This window comes from Rhipicephalus microplus, chromosome 1 (genome assembly GCF_043290135.1).
Source record: "Rhipicephalus microplus isolate Deutch F79 chromosome 1, USDA_Rmic, whole genome shotgun sequence".
Classification (NCBI taxonomy): Eukaryota; Metazoa; Arthropoda; class Arachnida; order Ixodida; family Ixodidae; genus Rhipicephalus; species Rhipicephalus microplus.
In genome coordinates, this window is record NC_134700.1 from 37925637 (window position 1) to 37946114 (window position 20478).

The 20478-nt window shown below is 44.9% G+C and overlaps 2 protein-coding genes across 5 annotated transcripts in view; one reads left to right on the plus strand and one right to left on the minus strand.

The window, feature by feature from the left end:
• Positions 1-298: 298 nt before the first annotated feature.
• LOC119177786 (octopamine receptor beta-2R) overlaps positions 299-20478 on the plus strand; it is a 412984-nt gene continuing 392804 nt past the window's right edge. The window contains exon 1 of one of the 4 annotated variants that reach the window (XM_075894620.1): positions 299-489. The gene's annotated coding sequence lies outside the window, so the exon portion shown is untranslated. The remainder of the gene's footprint in view (positions 490-20478) is intronic. The other 3 variants (XM_037428976.2, XM_075894650.1, XM_075894570.1) reach the window with 3 other exon arrangements.
• Positions 17425-19727, minus strand: LOC119159639 (piggyBac transposable element-derived protein 2). Its single transcript, XM_037412454.2, has 2 exons — positions 19661-19727; positions 17425-19342 (listed from the first exon to the last, which is right to left on the minus strand). The coding sequence occupies exons 1-2, from the start codon at positions 19697-19699 to the stop codon at positions 18698-18700; spliced, it is 684 nt and encodes a 227-aa protein (XP_037268351.2). The 5' UTR covers positions 19700-19727; the 3' UTR covers positions 17425-18697.

The window sequence follows — 20478 nt, forward strand, 5'->3', positions numbered from 1 at the left end:
CCGGCAAAACATTTTGCCAATCAATGTGAGGCAAGTTGAAGTCTCCGGCCATTATCAACCTCGCGCTCGCGTTAACCTGGTCACACAAAAAATCACTTAACAAATCCAGAAACTGAAGCTCACACGCAAGTGGTCTGTGTACTGAGCGTCGTATATATATTTATTTATCACACGCGATATGTCGGTGTTTCAAATATATTCTGTATAGGTCAGTTAGATAAGCCGATATGATTGTTACAGGTTGCAGAGGTTCTACTATTAATGCGGTTCGCTTGAACAACGCCTGACTGCAAGTGAGGCCGTATTTGCCAGAGCTTCTTCCTTCGATTCTCCGCAGCCGGTGAATGTGGCGCGTGCACGTCTGCGGCGACGGCGCGTCCGCCTTCCGTCGTCGGCGCGCCTCTACCGCTTGCGCACTCTTCCTGCCGTCTCACCCGCGTTCCGTTGGAAACCACTGCTGCGAGTCCCCCTCGGCGACGGTGAACACAGGTGCGTGCCCTCTTCTTACAAAGTGTGTTCACGCTAAGCTGTCAGGTGTACAAACAGTGCATTGATTTCCTCGTGCTGTCACATGTGGCATCTTGGCTGCCTTGTTTTAGCGTTGAAGCGATCCCGTGTTTCGTTAACGCGTATTGAGGCACACATGTTGGGATTTTTCAACACCGCGAGAGGTGCAAATGGTGACTGGCAGTTTTCATCTGTTAGAAGCATGTTGAAATTTATGTAGAACTTTCTGTTGGGCTGGTCGGTACAAGTTTTCTGCAAAAAATAAGGCGTAAACGAGACGAACACTAAAAGAGACTTGTTCAAACAATTATATGTGAGGAAAAAGCGTTCGTTCACGTATATTTTCGACTCTCTCCATTTTACGATGTCTGAAACTCCATTATGTAGATCTCTGCATGTGGCAATAGATGTCCATGTAAAATGCGTTCATGCATAGCAATCAAACATCTAAGCAGGAAATATGATCAAGACCAATTCATTCCAATACTTTGATGTGATAACGCAACGTTCTGAATTACTTTGCTTCATCTGCAGTTCGCAAGTAGCAGGAATGAGGGGAAAAACATAATGAACTTTCATTTTAATTCTTCTTTAGGTTATACGTCAGTACGAAGGGGACAGAAGTTGATTGACAGAACTGAGGCACAATTACAAAACGTAAAAAAATAGACAAGGGCAGGTATATTTCCGTAGGCGACAATAAACTTTTGTTGTTAATTTATACGAGTACCCAAGGGCCATAAGGGGCATCACATAAGGGAATACAAAAAAAGATACACAGTTGGGAACTAACAAAAAAACCAAACATATTTTAAAGTGTAACTTCAGAGTAATACAATTCCTAGTATGGCCATCCTCGTCGAGTAATGAACCCAGCGACATATGCAAAGTTGTTTTGAGTGATCAAGCCTAATGCAGGCAAGACAACAAAAATGTATGAAAAGATACAGAAGGCAAAACACAACTGTAGTGGTTCTGACTAATTACACTAGTATAAAATTAACCATTTCTTGACAAAGTATTCCGATACAGCTAGGCTACGGCATGCTTCTTTCTAAAAATATTATCATGGCAGCTTGTAGAAGCGATGATACTTGACGTGACACAATATTTCAGTAAGGGTTAGTGTGGAGAGGTGTTAATGTGAAATATACTTTAAATAAAAAGAAGCAGCTGTTTCGGAAGCATACTGCTGCATACATGGTTCTGAAAATCACAAAGGTTTCTACACATGAAACTTGACAATAAAAACTAAGTAGATCTTTTTAGGCTTTTGTGCTTTCGTAGTGATTGTTCTGTAGAAACACTACAAAACGCGCATGTAGTTTTTAACAAGAAATAATGCATTATCGCAAAAGAGCACGTTTCTCTACAATTCTGACGTATGCATCAGCTTGTTTCCTTTTTGAGTGAAAAATCGGCGGTTTCCGTGATGAAAATTCAGGATAGATGCAAATGACTAAACAAATAAATAACTTGATATTTGTGGTATAGCCGGAGCCAAACACTGCACGTTGTGCGGCAAGCAGATGTTCTACGCCAATACACAAGAGACAGTAGGGTTGGACGTTTTTGTATAACATGATAAAGAGTGCTTACCAGCGCAAACGACAGGACAGGAGGGTACACAAGAGACTAGACAAAGCGCTGAACTGCGAACAATTTATTTCTTGCAAAGGTCTTCGCTTTTATACAGTTATACAGTTATTTATACAGTTTTATACAGTTATTAGTCGCAATAATCTTGCGCAAAACACAATGACAGTGTATAAGTGCTTCACACCGACAAGCAAAGAAACAACTTTTTCTTATCGTTGAGCGCGACAGAAGGGGTGCTAACACAAGCATTTTTCAATGAGCAAATCTTTTCTGCCTCTATGATCTCACGTGTAGTGTGATCCCTCATACACCCCCCCCCCGCCTTTCCAAATTTTCCCCACCCATGGTGGAAGCTGTTTCCGACAAAACCCTGCAAGAATGTCATGCAGTGAGAGGAGCCTGCTTAACCCTGTCTGGCGTTCGTGGAGCAGAATCGGGGCCACGAACAGTCAAACCCGCGACCGGCCCATTATTGTACATCTTCTTATACGTGTCCGTCATGAACAAGTATTCTGCTACGCTTATTTTAGTTTATACAAAATCACGAACACGACAACGAGAGCTCCCGACGTAGGCGTAAACGGGCAAACGGAAAAAATCGTCAAAATGACGCGCGAAAAAAATGCTTCGCGCTTAATGAAACGATGTGGTAGAGATATGAACTTCCTTAAACGTGTTGTTGGGCTAGTTGGTTTATTCTAAAGAAATGCTAAGGACGCAACCCTCATAGGTGAAAAAAGGAAGGAGACAGGATAAGGCATAAACTTGCAACTAACTTTATTTGAAGAAAGCTCCTTTTTATATGCATGCAACAGGCATATGCGCAGTTGCAGTTGCACAGCACTTGGGGGAACAATAGCACGCTTAAGATAACGTGAATATAAAAAAATAAAAAATGCGCTTCAGATTCACGCAGAGTGACAGACATGCCACTGATAAACACATCTCGTTTAACCTTGCTAAAATACGCCTCCAACAGTTCACGTGCCGCAGTTATGCGAATGTCTGCATCATTAATTGTTTTCGTCTATGCGTCCTTAAAGTTTCTTCACAGATATCAAGTATCAATTTAACATGCCTTGACTCAAGTACCCTCAGACTAAATGGCTGGCACAACGTAACTCTAGGTGACATTGTCCTTATTGCAAACTCACTATGTATTCCTTCCCTGATTGCTCAAAATATTTGTTGATCGAGCTTCAGGACACGAGCACTTTTGTCTAATGGCAAATAAATGGCCGCGAAAATGTGCGTCAGTACACGTTAAAATAAATTGTAGCGACGAAAACTGAAAATAGAGATGGCAACTTGGTTCAGTTGCATTAGGTTTATAAAATATTTTGGTTAGGCGCACTAAAAAACAGACGAACCGAAGAGGCTGACAAGAACTGCCCTTGTCAGCCTCTTCTGTCCATCTGTTTACTTCATTTTTTGGTGCACTTGAACAAAATTTTATTCATGAAAACAAAGAATTCTGTGCACTTTGAAGCGCCATTTACTAAGAAAAACCTCTTTTAAGACAGAAACGGTTTATGCCGGGGTCCAGCAAGACTTCAGTGACACATTTCAGTACCGGTAACTACGTGAAAAAAACTTTAACACGATCAGAAGTTCCCTCAATGGGAGTAAAACCCATGACCTCTTGGTCCACGGACATGTCGGACACGCTATCTGCTGTGCCACGATCATCTTTCCTTTCTTTATGCCCTTGCATAATAAGACTGTTCACATACTCGACAATATCAAAGACAATAGTAGTACAACCTCTAAGCGCATTGAAGAACCGTCAGCTCTCAGCTGACGATTGATCAATGAAATTCGCTACAATGCTTTTATTCGCGCAATCTACTTTGGTACATCCCCTGGCCCCTTCAGCTCTTCAACATAATGACACACAGATTCGCAAAGTATATTTTTGCTGAGATCTCACTTCCACATCTGCATTTACAAAGACATTTCCGGTTCGCCTGTATCCTTTTCGGCCTTGGTGTCGTCAATAGATGACACCCCACGAAATATCTCCCGGAGCCTCAAAAGCAAAATCAAACCCGCTCGTTCTTGTGGAAGTATTTCCTGAATTAACCACACTGTGATTGACACCACCGCTATTTCATTTTTTCGGGGCACGGGGCAGTGAATGAGAAGCTGAACTGAACTCATTGGTGACGACGAGGTGGGCAAGCAGAGGCAAGAAGATGGCATTTTCGTGTTGAAGTCCTGAAGTCATTTAAAGAGCTTCTACACTTTAAAATGCTCTGTGTGTTCAGTTTTCGGGCACTCTAGGGCATAGCAGGAAGAATTTTTTTTTCTATTTCATGACTATCGGGCCAAAATGACCTAATTTGATGCCATGCCTGTAAATCCATAAATACGCACACTACTCACTAAATTTTTCGTTTGTTGTCTTTTGAGACCCTAAGTATTATTAAAATATGTGCTAAAGTGTCTCTTGCAAAAATGAGAATTTAAGGCATGAAAGGGACATAGTGTGCAGGCCCAGGAGCATACATAGATCATAAGGTACACCGGCCTCTATTTTAACAGAAAGAAAAAGTGTACAATGCGTACCCCATGGGACGAACAACTCCCTATTCTTCAACCTTGTTAGAACTGGTAGGGTACCGACGCGTAATTAGAAATTATGCCCTGGTGCTACAAGCATTCTTTAGCACTTTTAAGAACGCCTCGTCGTGCGCCTGCATAGTATAGTTGGCGGTATACGAAGGTACAAGCAGTAAAACATCGATCAGCACAGAACATGTTGCACAAAGAGAAGAAAAATAAAGACTGACATAAACATAGCATGGTCAATCCTGGAAAGTTGTGACTCTGTGCATCTGAATGTCGCCATACTTCAAATTGACATTGAAAATGCGTTTGATCGCGTGCCGCGCGACTTGCTTATTTCATTACTCGAGCACATGAATAGTTTGATCAGCGACGGAGTGCGCATGACTTGCACGACGAGATAAGTAAAACTGCGCGTGAGCGTATACGTGTGTTGCGGTCAGTAAGACATGAGTGCTCGCTCTCGCCCCTGCTTTTTCCAATTTTTATTGAACCTTTCTGTTTAAGTGTAATTAATAAGAGCGTAATATGCGCCTTTAAATTGCATGAAGCCCCGTTGCATACGCAGACGACGTTGCAGTTTTCTGTACAAATAATGGGGGTATCTGCATGCTTTGAATGCCGTGAAAACTTTTTGCGAGGTGAGTGATAGTGCCTTCAACTGGGCTAAGTGCCTTTCTTTCAAGTATAGGGCATGGGAAGTCACAACAAGAGTGTTTCTAAGCATAAGACGGCAGGAAACGCCAGTGAAGTATTTAGGAGTGCCGCTGCAGTTGTATCGCTACAGTGAACCATATTGGAAAAAAGAAACACAGGCATTACGCAATGATGTCGAAAAATTGAAAGGTTGGGGTATTTCAGTATTCGCACGGGCCACAATGTGCAATTTGTTTCGAGTGAGTAGGATGTGAACATAACGTAGGTTTTGCACTGCAGTAGTGTGAGTGAACATAATTCGTACACACAATATTTGCAGTTTTCATTTGGAGTTCTGCCTGGGAAAGATCCGTCCATGCAAACCTCTTGGGAAAAGTACGAGATGACGGACCTGAATTAATGCATAAGCCAGCTTGTTAATCGTTTTCTCTGTCTGCGTGACGTTTTACAGTTCAGGCTATCTAGACTGCTGCCGGGATCATGTCGTCAGAAAATGTGCGAGGACCGATACGGAAGTATCTAAAGGCAGTTGTTTCGTCCTTGCACTTTCTATCTGTGAGATTTTCGTTTGAGTATCTGACTGAAGTCTCACGTAAGAAATCGTTCAAACACTGCACCGAGGTCACATACATTGTACTCTTTGAAAAACCTGCCTTTTATTTCTACCACTGTCCTCTAAAAGCGTTCTTTGTAAAATGATGTATAATCAGCGTGACATCCACGATTAGCTTCTCCATGGCGTCGTTTCTAAGCGTCCATCCCATTCGGCGCGTTTTCAATAAGAGAAGTACAATTTAGTCAACGCCTTGAAGGGCCAGTCACCAGGTTTGACATTTTGAAGCTAACAAGCGAAATGCGTGCATGACGCGTTTATGATCACGTCTGCCAAAATTTGCAATGCTATGCGCTGCGAAAATAGGTCCAATTTTAGTATGAACGCTGCTTTCCCCTCCTTTTGCAGGCACACGCCAAGAGAATGATGGCATGACGTGCGCGTATGAAGGCCCCTACGTACATAGCAATAGAGGGACGCTGGTACTCTACGTAGGCGACTATGCTCTGACGTTGCCAACAGTGGTACGTGATATGACGAAAATTAATTAACCCAACATGCGTAGTTCATGTATTTGTTACTTGAAGAGATTAATAAATCTCGAAATAAATAATGACGTGCACTAAGGGATTTCAAGCGTTAATTTTTTTCTTATTTAGCCTCCGTGAATTGCAACGAGACGCGGGACTAATGTGCCAGCGTTTCGCATGCGTTCGCGTTTCGTGGTCAGCCCATCGAACAGACAACAGCTGTACGTTGAACGCGCCTACGCGTTCGCGCACTCATTGTACTCACCTATTCTACCTCGTCTAAGCCAGCGTTTCAGAATTATCCCGCAGAAACAGGCAGTGGACCATGACACAAAATAACGTTGCACGGTCATTAAAAAAATGGCAGCATATTCACGGAGTGAACGATGGATAGTGGGGCGAAGCATTCGTCCGTCCACTTGTTCTAGCTTCCGTTCATCCATAAATGCGTCTGTGTGGCCGCCCGTGCGTCCACTTGCCCGTCCGTGCGTGAGTCTGTTCGTGCGTCCGCAAGTTCATCTGTGCGTCCGTCTCTGCTTTCGTCCATGCATCCGCTCCTGCATCCGTCCATGCGTCCATCTGTCCGTGCAGCCATCCATGCGTCCGTCCATGCATCCGTCTGTGTGTCCGTTCGTTCACCTATTCAACACCTCAAGTACCACCATCTCGCATCTTTTCATCATATATTCCACATATAGAAGCACCGCCCTCCAGCGGACATTCCAAGGACTGAACGAGAGGAGGCACACGCACACTTTTTTATGGCTCCACCTTTAATCACCTCGAATTCATGGTATATACTAGTTCACTGTATTCATGGCACTGCGGCCCAACGCTCGCTAAACCTTTCAAAAACCAAGAAGGTTACACCCAGCGAGTACAACGTAGCAACCTTTTCCTGTCAGATACTGCTCAATGTACATACCAATGGCTGGTAATGGGAAATGAGAGACAGGAGAATTCGACTTTTCTTTCTTACGCCTTGCGCTTCGTATCTACTTCCCAACTTTAACCACCTCGAGTTCATTCATAGTATATACTAGTTCACTGTATTCATGGCACTGCGGCCCAATGCTCGCTAAACCTTTCTAAAACTAAGGTTACACCCAGCGAGTATAACGTAGCAACCCTTTCTTGTCAGATATTGCTCAATGTACGTGCCAATGGCTACTGATGGGGATCGCAGTGTGCGCGTTAACTAAAAGCCGAATGCTCCTGTCTCTCATGCCCCATTAGCAGCCATTGGCATGTACATTGAGCACAGCACTATTTTTTTTATTTTTTCAACAACGCACAGAAGAAATCTGTCGCCGGCACCACCTTGGAGGTCAAAATGGAATACTTGTTACATACTACAACGGCTACGAAGGACGGACGGGTACCGCTATAAGGAGCTTCACCCTTAAAACGCCGCTCGCGTGCACGGGGTGGGGTTTGTTCGGGCACGTCATGCGCACCTGACCTCTTGGTCGGATGCCGGAGAGGGTAGGGAAGAAATTTCGTTTGCGAAGACTACGAGGAGGAGTGGCAAGGAATTCGAGCTCGCCTCCTCTCGTCCACGCTTCGCGCCGCTTCAACAAAAGCTTTCGTAGGTCGTAATGAACCGATTATAAAATTATTGTGGCGAAACGTTCCTCATCAGACACCCAACATCTTCCACGGTCTAACTAAAATTTCGTATGGGGCCTGGTGAGTGGCCCTTCAACACACTCCTAGGTGTTGACCTTACCCCAAGCGTCACGGTCGCTCATAACATCCATCCATACCAAACTGCGAAGCACGGCGCCTTTGCCTGGCTTCAACTCCGCGGTCAACACCCACGCTCCACACCGCAAATAATCGCGGCTAGCCAAAGGACAGGCATGATGCACGTTGCGTTTTCCTGTGGTCTGGCAGTGGTGTTGCAGAGGTGTTATTGCAGTAACTCCAACATTCAGAGAGTACTCGACCTTAGCCCAAGTTCGGCGTCCAATCGTCCACGCTTTCTGGCTGTTACATCGCTTTCTCTGGTTCCGCTGGCACCGCTATAACTACCATAGCAACCGGAAGCTTATATGACCACAAATGTTTCCTAATCTATTGATGACCAATGGTAGTTGTCGGAATGGCAATGTGTGGGTGCATCCACGTTTAGCGGTGCTGTCAAACACCAATAGAGCGTGCAAGCTCTCTTCCATCAATGTGCAACTATGAACTACTTCCATAAAGACGCGTTTTGATTTCGTGTTCTACCGATTTCTAGACCAGAGAGACCCGATATGTTACCCGATACGATTGAGTAATCTTTAAACTGTGGTTCATGCCTCTCAAATGAGAATCAATAAAACGCAGAAAAATGAAGCCTGTCTTCACAGAAGTAGTTCAATATTTACATTGGATTAATATATAATGTCTACAGTTGTTTAGTGGCTACACCAACATCAAATGTTGATTCACACATGTTGATAGCAGGTGGCACATCTTCGCTCTAACGACAACCAACGATTTGTGACCGGGATACCTATTTCGAGCATCGCGCAAAGCACACTTGAACCGCAGGCGTTCGCAAATCATGCAAGTGAAACCGAACGGCTTATTCAATCAATCATTTTTCAACTCATAGTCTGCTCCAGCTGAGGGTGCGTGATTTGCGGCTAGGCGGCCATCCTGTCGGTATGCTTGCAATGCGTCGTCGTGTTGGCGATCAGCGTCTTGTTGGTAGCTAACTTCGACAAAGATACGATCGTTTCGGTCCTGCATTGTCTGTATGGCAGCCACTTGGGTCGCGATGCTTTCATTTTCATAAACACGAAAGGCGGGGTTCTCAGCTTGAGCTGAGAACGGGAGAGACCCCCAGTTAACTCCTGGCGTGTCCAACGCTGCGCCAAACTGAATGGCGCGGCATCCGCCCGTAGACGCCATTGTCTTTCATTAGCACATAGTGCGGCCGTCATTGTAGTCAGTGCCATTACACTCGTGTCACTATAAGTCGAATATATGCCATTGGTGCATGTGGAAGCTACGTTACTCTGCACACGCAAGAGCAACACAAAAGACGAACCACGTAACTCACACCAAAAGAACGCGACCGACAAAGCACGAGACTATTTCGCCACCGAATCAAAGCAGCGCGTTCAGCCTCCGCGAGTAGCTCCAGAAACTTCGTTGCAGCTGACTGTGGAGGCCACGCTGCATTATGCACGGCTGGGCTGCACCTGCGCACACTCCTTTCCTTACGGCCTTCTCACCCGTCGCGTAAGCAATGAGAGAGCTTACTTCGCCTAAACAAGTTCGACTTCTGCGAACAGCAAGTAGATATAAGTTAAGCACCTTCATCCTGTATACGGTAACTTTAGGGGCGAAGCTCCTTAAAGCGGCACCCGTTCGTCCCTCGTCGTAGTCGTAGGGCGTAACAAGTGTTACGCTTTGACCTGCAAGGTGGTGCCGGTGGGATATTTCTCCTGTGCGTTGTTGAACAATAAAAAATTGGCAGGGTGCGCGTTAACTAAACGCCGAATTCTCCTGTCTCTCATTTCCAATATGCAGCCATTGGCATGAACATTTACACTAAGAAAGGGTTGCTAAGTTGTACTTGCTGGGCGTAACCTCTTTGGTTTTAGAAATAATTAGCGAGTGATGGGCTGCAGTACCATGAATGCAGTGAACTAGCAAATACCATGAACTAGAGGTGGTTAAAGATAGGAAGTAGACACGAAGCACAAGCCGTAAGAAAGTGTGTGTGTGCCACCTCTTGTTTAGTCCTTGGAATGTTCACTGGATGGCTGTGCTTCTATATGTGTAATATATGATGAAAAGATGTGAGAGGGTGGTACTTGGAGTGTTGACTAGATGGACGAACGGACACACAGACAGAAGCATGGACGGACGCACGGATGGCTGCACGGATGGATGAACGCATGGACGGGCGCAAGGGCGGACGTACGGATGGACGCACCCACAGACGGGCGGGCGGATGGATGCACGGATGGTCACACAGGCGGACGCTAGGACGGACGGAAGCAAGAACGAATGGATGGACAGATGCTTCGCCCCACTCTCCGTCATTCACTTCGTGGATATGCTGCCATTTTTTGTCTACAGAAATTGACAATTATGTCTCCACTTTTAATGCGTTATACTTTTCCATTATTATCCAAAAAGAACAGACCTTGGTTTAGACAATTACGCGGTTGGAGGTTTTAATACACCCGTTCCAGTACCTCTCCGGGTTACAGAGGGTACAGCAGAAAATCATCACCATAATCTTCACCTTCCTTAGAGCGCTTACTTCTGCAGCAGGAGTACTGCGCTTCGACAAACAAGGACAGTCATCTCTTCCTCACACAATTATTTTCTCACATGAATCGGGCGCATTTGCCAAGGAAATTAAATATGCTAGAGTTTCGGCAATACTGAAAGCAGGTAGCCCTAATAAGCCCAACAACTGCTGACCCATTTTGGTTTTACCTGTGTCTTTCAAGGGGTGAAAAATTTGTAAACTGTCGTATGGTGAATGTCTTGAATAAAGTTGGTGCCAAAAATAACTGTGCAACATGGATTTACAAAACACAGGTAAACGAAAACAGCCCTTCTGTCAATCAAAAAACAATAAAAGGGAGCATATAAAGGAAAGCATACTCGCTGGCGTTATATATAGTTTTTATTAGGGCATTAGACTGCCTTAGTCGTAATATTTCATTAGACAAAGTAGAATATTGCGGAGACACGATAGCGACTTCTTACTGTTTTAGTCTTATTAAGTGGCAGATCCCAGTGTATTTACGTCAATGGTCACATGCTTTTTCCAACAAACGAACTTGGCGTGCCTCAAGAAAACATCCTAGGCCCGCTTTAAGTATTGTCTACACTAATTACATTGTTATATTGCTAATAATGCAGAATTTATTAAATACGTTGATGACTGCACTGTCATAATATCTAGGAACGACTTGCGCAGCTTGACAACTGATTGTATGGAGAAAGAGGGAGAGAGAGATTGATATATTTATTGCTAAGTAGAGTTTAACGTTCCAAAACCACCATATGATCTTAAGAGACGCCGTAGTGGAGGGCTCCGGAAATTTCGACCACCTGGGGTTATTTAATACAGCACCCAAATCTGAACACACGGGCCTACAGAATTTCCGCCTCCATCGGAAACGCAGCCGCCGCAGCCGGGATTCGACCCAGCGACCGGCGGGTAAGCAGCCGAGTACCTTAGCCACTAGACCACCATGGCGGGGCGAAAGAGAGAAGAAAAAAGATATAAGAAAGGTAGGGAGGTCAACTAGACTAAGTCCAGCTTGCTGCCCTACACAAAGAAAAGAGAAATGAGGGAGAAAAGAGACAGAAAGGAGAGGAGAGACACATTCCACGTAACACAAAAACACCGCACAAACAGTTCAGGTTTCACAGGCGGTCGCACAGTGACGAAGCGTGGCCCTCAAGTACTTCAACCCAGAAAGCCACATGAACTCTTGTACAATTCTTGATTGTAAGAAATCGCTAAGCAAGCTATCTTTCTCGTCTCCGCTGAACCAACTGAAAATAAATGCAAAGAAAACTAAGGTAATTATTTTTGCTCAAAGAGTAAACAGCTTCAGTATAATGTTACAATTGCTTTTGAATGTCGAACAAAAATTGAAATAGTCTATAGCCACAAAATTCTTGGCGTGTTCTTGGCCAGCTCGCTTGGGACATGCATATGGATTACCTATGTGAATAGCTGTCCACGGTGACAGGTGTGTCATCACGATGTCATGCCTTTCTGCATACAAAAGCGAAATTACATTCTTACAATGCTTTATTTCATGTCCAGTTAAGTTAGGGCGCCTTAGTATGGAGCACAAGTGTGATAACTAACATACGTAGAGTACTGAAGGTATACAGAAGATCATTTGCTTTATTTTCAACACTATCTCTATTACTAGAAAAGCGTTTGCTCATTATATTTTTATTGGAATAAATAAACTTTATGCTTTCCGTTTATTGCAAACTGAGCGATATGCTTCTGAGTCCTTCAGGAGTTTCATAAAACAGCTGTTCTCTTTAAAACCTTGTATTTATTGCGAACACTCGAACGCTAAAACATCGTCAGTTCCATATTGCAGGACACATTATTTTCACCAGTCGTGGGTATATAATCTGCCATCTATAATAAATAAATATGAATTAATTCATTTGCTTAGTAAAAACAGACTTGTTTTTAAATTACGTTCACCTAAAATTTCGCATCCTCTGACACTTTCTGCTATTGCACTGTGTGTAACTTATGTCGTTTCTTTTAGCGTAGTTACTTCGAGAGACCAGCATATATGCAAATGCCTCTTTTGTTTCCTGAACACCTCCTGCGCCATTTTGATATATGACCATCATTTAGAGTTTAAGAACAGCTTGTATGGTGTCACTATAGTGCTTATAAATGCCCATTTTGAACGTTTGTGCGTAAATTCTTATAAGTGCCTAAAAATGGTTACTTTTAAAATTGGTGTCTATATGAAGACTACTTAACTCTAAATTTGGTTTCCAGTGCACTTGCAAACCGGTATTCATATTACTGGTCAAAATTGAGCTTCCAGGATTCCATTGGGTGCAGCTTATACATTATCTCATAGGTTTTTTTCAGCACTATCAGGCCTACCGGGCCTTTTAGCCAATAGCAAGGCCACTTAGACTTTACACAAGTAGTCACCCGTGTTGCGTCATCTGCTCGGCATCTTCCCAGAGACTCCTCACGTGTGTAGGAAACAGGAAGTGCTTCTGCTTTCGCAGGACAATGAAGAACGAATACGAAACCGTGGAGTGTCATCAGGGGAAAGTCCAGTGTAGATAAAAAAAGATACAACTTTGCCGCAAAGACGAAGCATGAACGCGATATCAACAAAATGGAAGGTCACACGCAGAACAGCAAGCAGATCGGAACATGATCCCCGTTTCTCACGCACAAATGACGCACAAAACGTATTCACAGGTAAAGATGAACTCGAATAAGCGTCTCAGTTATTATACTTTACTGTGTCTGAAAAGCGCGCCCTTTTTGCAAACGGAGGATGTAGAACGATTTCAGTGACCGTTGTGCGCCCGGTAACTACACAAGAATACGTACGAGACGTACAAACCTCTCCACTGCAAGATAAGGGCGCGCGATCGAGCATACACCCCCTTTTTCTCTACGCGGGTCAAAGTACGCTTGAGAGATGAGAGCCGCCACGCGCTCTCTGCGCCATCTTGCTGATCATGCTGAAAACAGGATAGTTCCCCCTAAGACGCCTGCCAAAAGCGGTAAATGGTAGGTATAAAACAATTGGCAGATCCCACTACAGTGGTAGGCGATGATATGTGAAGCATGATTGAGGGTTGTGCATATGTGACTTTAAAATCAGCACAACGTTACGAGGTGGAGGTAAATGATGCCGTACATGACTTCCGTGTCATGATTATCATGTTTCGATGCGTCGTTTATATTCGTCATCTATTCACGTCATGTGATACTAAATTTAGCATATGTAGAGCTAGCGAAACGGATGCGAGCATGCTATGAGCGTGGTATTTTGTCATGTTCCTACATGACACGCGTGTGAGGATGATCTTGTTTGCACAAGACATATATTTCGTCATCCATTGATGTCACGTAACACCAAGTTTGGTATATATGGAGCTAGAAAAATGGCTGCAAGCGCATCATGAAGGGCCTAATATACTTCAATGTAGCGTTGACGCCCGCAAACGCTGGGCACAGTGACTCTACGTTGGCAAAACGCGAGTACTTTATAGTCTTCCGCGAGGCGCGACCAGCGTCCGTTGGTGCGGCCGAACGGCAACTGGCACTAAGTATGACATACTGCATTTCGCGCCGATGCGTTACCCAGACAACACTGTATCTCCCTCTTTTCGTAACAGAAGGACGCCGGACGCGCTGAAACGCGCATTCAAAGCAACACAGCGCGGCGCACGCATGCGAGTATATGGCAGGACCGGTGCCTGGCGTGGCAACGCCGGTGTGACGCGACAAACTGATTGCTGGCGAGCGCGCACACCACGTCACGTCGAAATGTATTGGCGCCCTAACTGCGGTATGTAGTCATGTTCTCACATGACACGCATCTCATGATTATCATGTTTTCACCAGTCTAATACCTTCGTCATCCATTGGCGTCACGAATACCAAATATGGCATATATAAAGCTACCGAAACAGCCGCGAACGCGTCATCAGTGTGGCATGTAGTCATGTTATTACATGCCACGCATGTCGTGATTATCATGTTTGGATGTGTCATTTACCTATGTCGTCCATTCGCGTCGCGTAATACCAAGCTTGATACATGATGATTGATTTATATGTGCGGTTTAACGTCCCGAAACCACCATATGATTATGAGAGACGCCTTGTGGAGGGATCCGGAACTTTCGACCACCTGGGGTTCTTTAACGTGCACCCAAATCTGGGCACATGGGCCTACAGCATTTCCGCCTCCATTGGAAATGCAGCCGCCGCAGCCGGGATTGGATCCCGCGACCTGCGGGTCAGCAGCCGAGTACCTGTAGGTAGCAAAACGCCCACGATGCGCATCATGAGCGTGGCATGTAGTCATGTTGTTACATGACACGCATCTCATCATTGAAATGTTTGCACCCGTCACATACCCTCGTCATTCATTCACGTACTGTAATACCGAAATTGGTGTATGTGATGCAAGCGAAAGGGCCGCGAGTGCATCATGAGCGTGACATGTAGTCATGTTGTTACATCACATGCAGGTCATTATTTTTATGTTAGAATCTGTCGCTTGTGTTCGCGATGCAATCATGCCATACCACACCAGTTCGCCATGCAATCATGCCATACCACACCAGTTTTGCAACATGCCATGTGAACGAAACCACCGCAAGAGCTGCAGGACCATGAAATGTAAGTCATGACATTCATGACATACATGTCTTGATTTTATGACTAGTGAAATATGTTCTTCATGCAGTCATGTTATACCATACCAAGTTCGGTATTGATACCATCATCAAATTTGCCAGGAAAGCTAAATGTCGTAGGCGGCTAGATAGATAGATAGATAAATAGATAGATAGATAGATACTCTCAAAGTCGCCAAAGTTCACTAATGAATGCTTCGCATTTAATAGCGTGCCGTTTGAACATCCATGGAGGTACCTTACAATGGCTCATACTGCTTCTGGTCACCGACGCGTGCGGACGCAGGATGGCAGGCTCGTAAAGAGCTGTGAATGCGGCTGACGCTGGCCGCGGTTTCTCGTGCACACCCCTTCCCAAAGACTACCGTTCAATGCTGCCATTGTTGCCTTTCAGGGGAAGGACTCAGACGCGCATTGGTTCTTCACTGCGACATTGCAGGACGTCCGTAAGGCATAAACGACTCCCGAAAGCCCCTAAAGTTACTAGGCATCAATAAACAGATGAGCGGCATAGGAGCGTATCAGAAGTCGCACGTTTGGCTTCTTAACATGAAGACAGATGAGGCCAAGAAGACACTTCTGGACGCTGGCCTACTCTCCGTGAAGTACTGGCCCTGCCTCGTCGTCGACCCAGAGAGGCAAGAGGTTCGTCTCAAGTTGCATTGTGTAGCCTTTGACGTCCACGCAGCGACTGCCCGGCGTGCCTTCCGGCAATACGGTGAAGCTAAAGAGGTCATCAGTGACAAGCGCAGAGACGAAGACTTCGAAGGAGTTGAGTCTACCACAAGATTCGTTCGACTATTACTAAATGATGGCGTTACTACGGATCGCATACCCCTCAGATGCGTCTCGGGAGCGGCACAGCACTGGCGGTCATACCTGGAAGAGCACCGCTGTGCCTGTGTTGCCGGAACACTGGACACATTGGTCGCGACTGCAGGGGGCCTAGGTGCACTGGTTGTCGTGCTTTAGGGCGTGAGCAGGTGAACTTTACTCATTCCTACGTTACTGCAGCAAGTCGAGCAACAAATGCCGACTGAATTGCTCATGTATGAAGAGGAAGCAGGAAAGGCCGTGGTGTCGGAGGCAGTGGTGGAGGCGTTTCATGCAGTGGCGACTAGCGAGAGAGAGTTGGAGATACCTAAGCAAGACACAGATGCAAATATGGTTATGTGCATTTCATTGCAATGACGTTCGACTCGGAGGGAAACCCAACACAAGCTTGAAGTAGTCATCACAAGCTTGAACCAGTCATCAGCCCCGTGCTACTTTGGACATAGATACAGTCAAAACTACGTCAGTAAAACGATGCCTGAATCAGGCAGACCTGGCGTCTCAGCAGCATCCGACCCAGAAAGATCAAGGGCAGTGGCGAACGGCTGGTTCCAAAAAGTCTCGGGGTGCTGGCCGCCCGCGTTCGTCGTTGCTTTCACGCGATGGCGATGGGACAATGCCTTGAGCGTCGGCCAGACAGTAGGTTACGTGTTGCTAAGCTGAGCGTCGTTCGCTCTGCTTTTTCTCATCACGATGGCGACGATTACATTGTTGACGCTAAATGTACGTGGGCTTTCTCCCAAGCGGTGGCAAAACCACCTTTGCCACCTGATTATAAAACAAGATCTAGACATCGTCGCTGTAGAGGAAACTAAAGTAGATAGTGAAGAGCACGCTGAGCGAATGGTGCAGCCTTTGACGAGACTGTTTGACTTGTGCGTTTGTCACGCGGTAGGTGCCTCTTGTTAATACTGCAGAGCCTTCATGCGAAAGTGTAGTCCATAACTACCTGCGAGGAGGTTCGTTTTATTATATGGGATTTCCCTTTACTAAGTGGAAAATGGAGAGTAATCTGTGTGTACGCACTCACTGTGATTCAAGATGGAAATGAGTGTTCCTGAAAAACTTGATGTGTATCTGAAATGTGAACGTAAACTTATTTTCGCTGGGGGTTTCAACTTTGTTTGTTCGAGTATAGATAAATCAAGTTTAACCCATTAATTCCCAGTATGAGAAACATTTTTCCAAACTTCAAAATATTTCTTGGCCACGTCCTTAGAGTCACTAGGAGTGCAAATTTTCAATAAAAGACATGAAGGTATAGTCTGCAAATTAATAATGGGATGTTGCATATGTGCAACAATGGGCAGTAGTGTATAAAATGAAGGCCAAGCCAAGTGAAAGAAACTTTTTATTGCTACCAATAATTTTGGCGAATTTTCAATTTGAAGAAAGCACAATACAAGCATAGCTGTTTGGCGCCTACTGGTGAAAACTAACAAAACAGTTACGGTCTTTGTTGAAACACATCACCTTACACTTTGCACACGAAACTTAGGTGTACCCTCCTGCGCATGCCTTACAGCGGTTCTGTTTTGCATTCCATGTGGGCCAGTGCTCATTGCTGTCTCTTCTGACATCCCGGGGGACATTTAGGCACACTTTCTTGAATGGTGTGACATTCTGAATCGAAGGGCGCCCTGGTGGTCGTTTGTTGAGCAAGATCAGACTCGTTGCAAGCTCAGAGAGGAAATCTCTCAAGGGTGTAGGCGGCAGTTTGTGCTTTTGGAGAATTCTCTTGTGCATGAACCATGCATTAACAGCTGCTATTTTGAGCGTGTGCCAAAACAAATACATATACCAGCGTTTAGACCTGATAGAAAAGCGATAGGAGAAGCACATTTTGTCTAGAAGATCCACGCCGCCCATTGATCTGTTGTAGGAAGAAATGATCGCTGGACATTCGACAAAAATATGCTTTTTCTCCTTGCTGTCCCACCTTTTGACTGATGTAAGCGGGTCAGCACCAATGCAGTTCGAAAGAAGAGTAACAGTGCGGTTGTCATGCCACTTCACTGCCACCATTGTCTTTTGGTCACATGAAGTGACTGAAGTATCACAGGTGTCCCGACCTCGCCTTTTCGATTTCTCATCCATCAACTTGCTGCAGCTGAGTCTGTTTTCACGAACCGTACCAATATAGGAAATTCTCATTCTTGAAAGCTCCTCTACAAGCTGAGGGCCTGTGAAGAAGTTATCAGCGACAACTAGGTTGTCGTCTCGCTTCGGTAGGCTGGAACACAGCTGGAGCACGACACCAGCTCCCAACCCAAGCTGGTAGCCACCCTGGCTGCCATAAAAACCTTTGTTGCAGCGCTGGTAGACATCGAAATCATAACACAGACCTGATTCCCCAGAACGTGCCCAAAGTTTTAGACCCCATTTACTCTTTGGTTTATTAGGAATGTACTGACGAATGTAACACCGCCCACAGAAAGGGATCAAGATTTCGTCCACTGCAGATTTTTTTTCTTGGGGCAAGACAACCATGTTGCTGCGCAAGGAACTGAGCCATGGGCGCACTTTCCAGCATTCGTCTTCTTTTACTTTGTCATTGGCCGCTTCATTATCGAAAAATGCAGGTGGCTTGTGATCTTTTCAAATCTGTTACGGGACATTACCTGGGCTACTAATTCATATGTACTTCCATTTTCCCAGTAAGCACGAACCCTGTGCATGTTGACAAGTCCCATCCTGAAAAACATGCCCAGAACAGATGTAAGTTCTTTCACGGTGAGGTTTAGAGTGGCTCCATGTTTTTGAAAGTAGTACTTATTGCTTTCATCGACGACAGCCTTTAGCATGGATCGAGAAACAAACATGTCAAAGTATTCCACTGCACTCAGCGGCTCTGCAGGTGGCAGCGGAAAGTTGTTCTCGAAACTACCTGCCTCGATATCAAAATCCTTCTTCACCCATGTGTACCGCCTTTTCATGTTCTGCAGTATCCGATCTACTGGAGGCGCATCTGTCGAGGCAGCAACCTCTTCCTCAGCTTCTTCTACCTCAGTTTGGATGGCATCTCCTTCATCACTGCTGTCTCCAGACACTTTTTCGCCACTTTTTTCATCAGCGGAAAAATCGCTCTCATTAGGGTTGATAACATCCAGCAGGTTTGCATGAACAAAACGCTTTGGCCTCTCTTTTGGAACTGAATAGAATGTTGAGGTTGAAATTGCAGTATGTCCCTGAAAAATCGTTAAAACAGCAAAATTAGCAAACAAACATCCATTCACACACTCCACATGAATGCGTGTCACGATATGTAAGACGCGTTTCAAGCAGAAAAGCAATGTTGCATATCTGCAACAATGAAAATTGTGGCATTTAGTGCCCACTGTTGCATATGTGCAACACACCACGTGCAAAAAATATTTTCTCGAACAGAGCAAGCAAAAAACTAACTGTTGGGTTCTAGATTACTGTCAAGAGTGTTTCGAACACACATTCAGTGAAAAAAGCAGCGCAGCTTAACTTGTGGGCTTATAAAAAAATATTTACAGTACCTTGATTGCGGAGCTCGACGACGACGTGGATGCTGCCATTTTGCAAACTGCAGATACGACGAATGTGGCCCCCAAGCGGCTGAAACTGGTACTGTATGGAACGAAGAACCCTCGAAATAGCATAGTATGGACAACTTTTACCAGTGCATCAGGATCCTTGCAATCGGCAGGGCACGGAACTGGGTGTTGCAGATATGCAACAAGGGGCAATAATGGGTTAAGACCATACAGTGATGCAAGCACCACCGTTCTAATCGATATGATGGTGAAGGCTCAGCTAGAAGACGTAGGTAAATGTCTGTGCATTGGAAACGGGGTTTCGTGTACCCCCTCTCAGCGTTCAAGCAATGCTATACTGGACAGAGTATACGTGTCTTCGGAAATACTTCTTTGGCACCATGAATACAGAGTTACACTTGTTACATTTATTGATCACTGTTTGGCTTCGTTCTCAGTGGGTAAATATAAAAGGAATAACAAAGATTTCTCTTGGGACCTCTGCAAATTTAATGTAAAGCTATTAAAGGATGAAGAGTTCAATCGAAGTTTTTAGATGCCATAGAAGACTTAGCAAAATTGAACACTTGAATCCTGCACGCACAGGTGGGTGCTATTTAAACAGATCATTAAAGGAAAAGCACTTGAGAGAGGCAGTATCTTGAGACATGCTGAAAGAGTACTTAAAGTGCCCTTGCGTGAAAACTTGCAACAGTTAGTAGCGGAAGAAAGTACCCAGGCCGGTGCATTTTCAAAGCAGATAAACAGAACTAAAACAGATGCTAGAGTTGATAAACCAAGAACGTTATCGCGGAGCATTG

Bases quoted from the DNA above. Each gene is read 5' to 3' on its own strand.
- LOC119159639 (XM_037412454.2), bottom strand. From the start codon at position 19,699: ATGGCAGCATCCACGTCGTCGTCGAGCTCCGCAATCAAG. The intron at 19,343-19,660 runs GTACTGTAAATA...ACGATTTTTCAG, and splicing joins CGTCGAGCTCCGCAATCAAG to GGACATACTGCAATTTCAAC.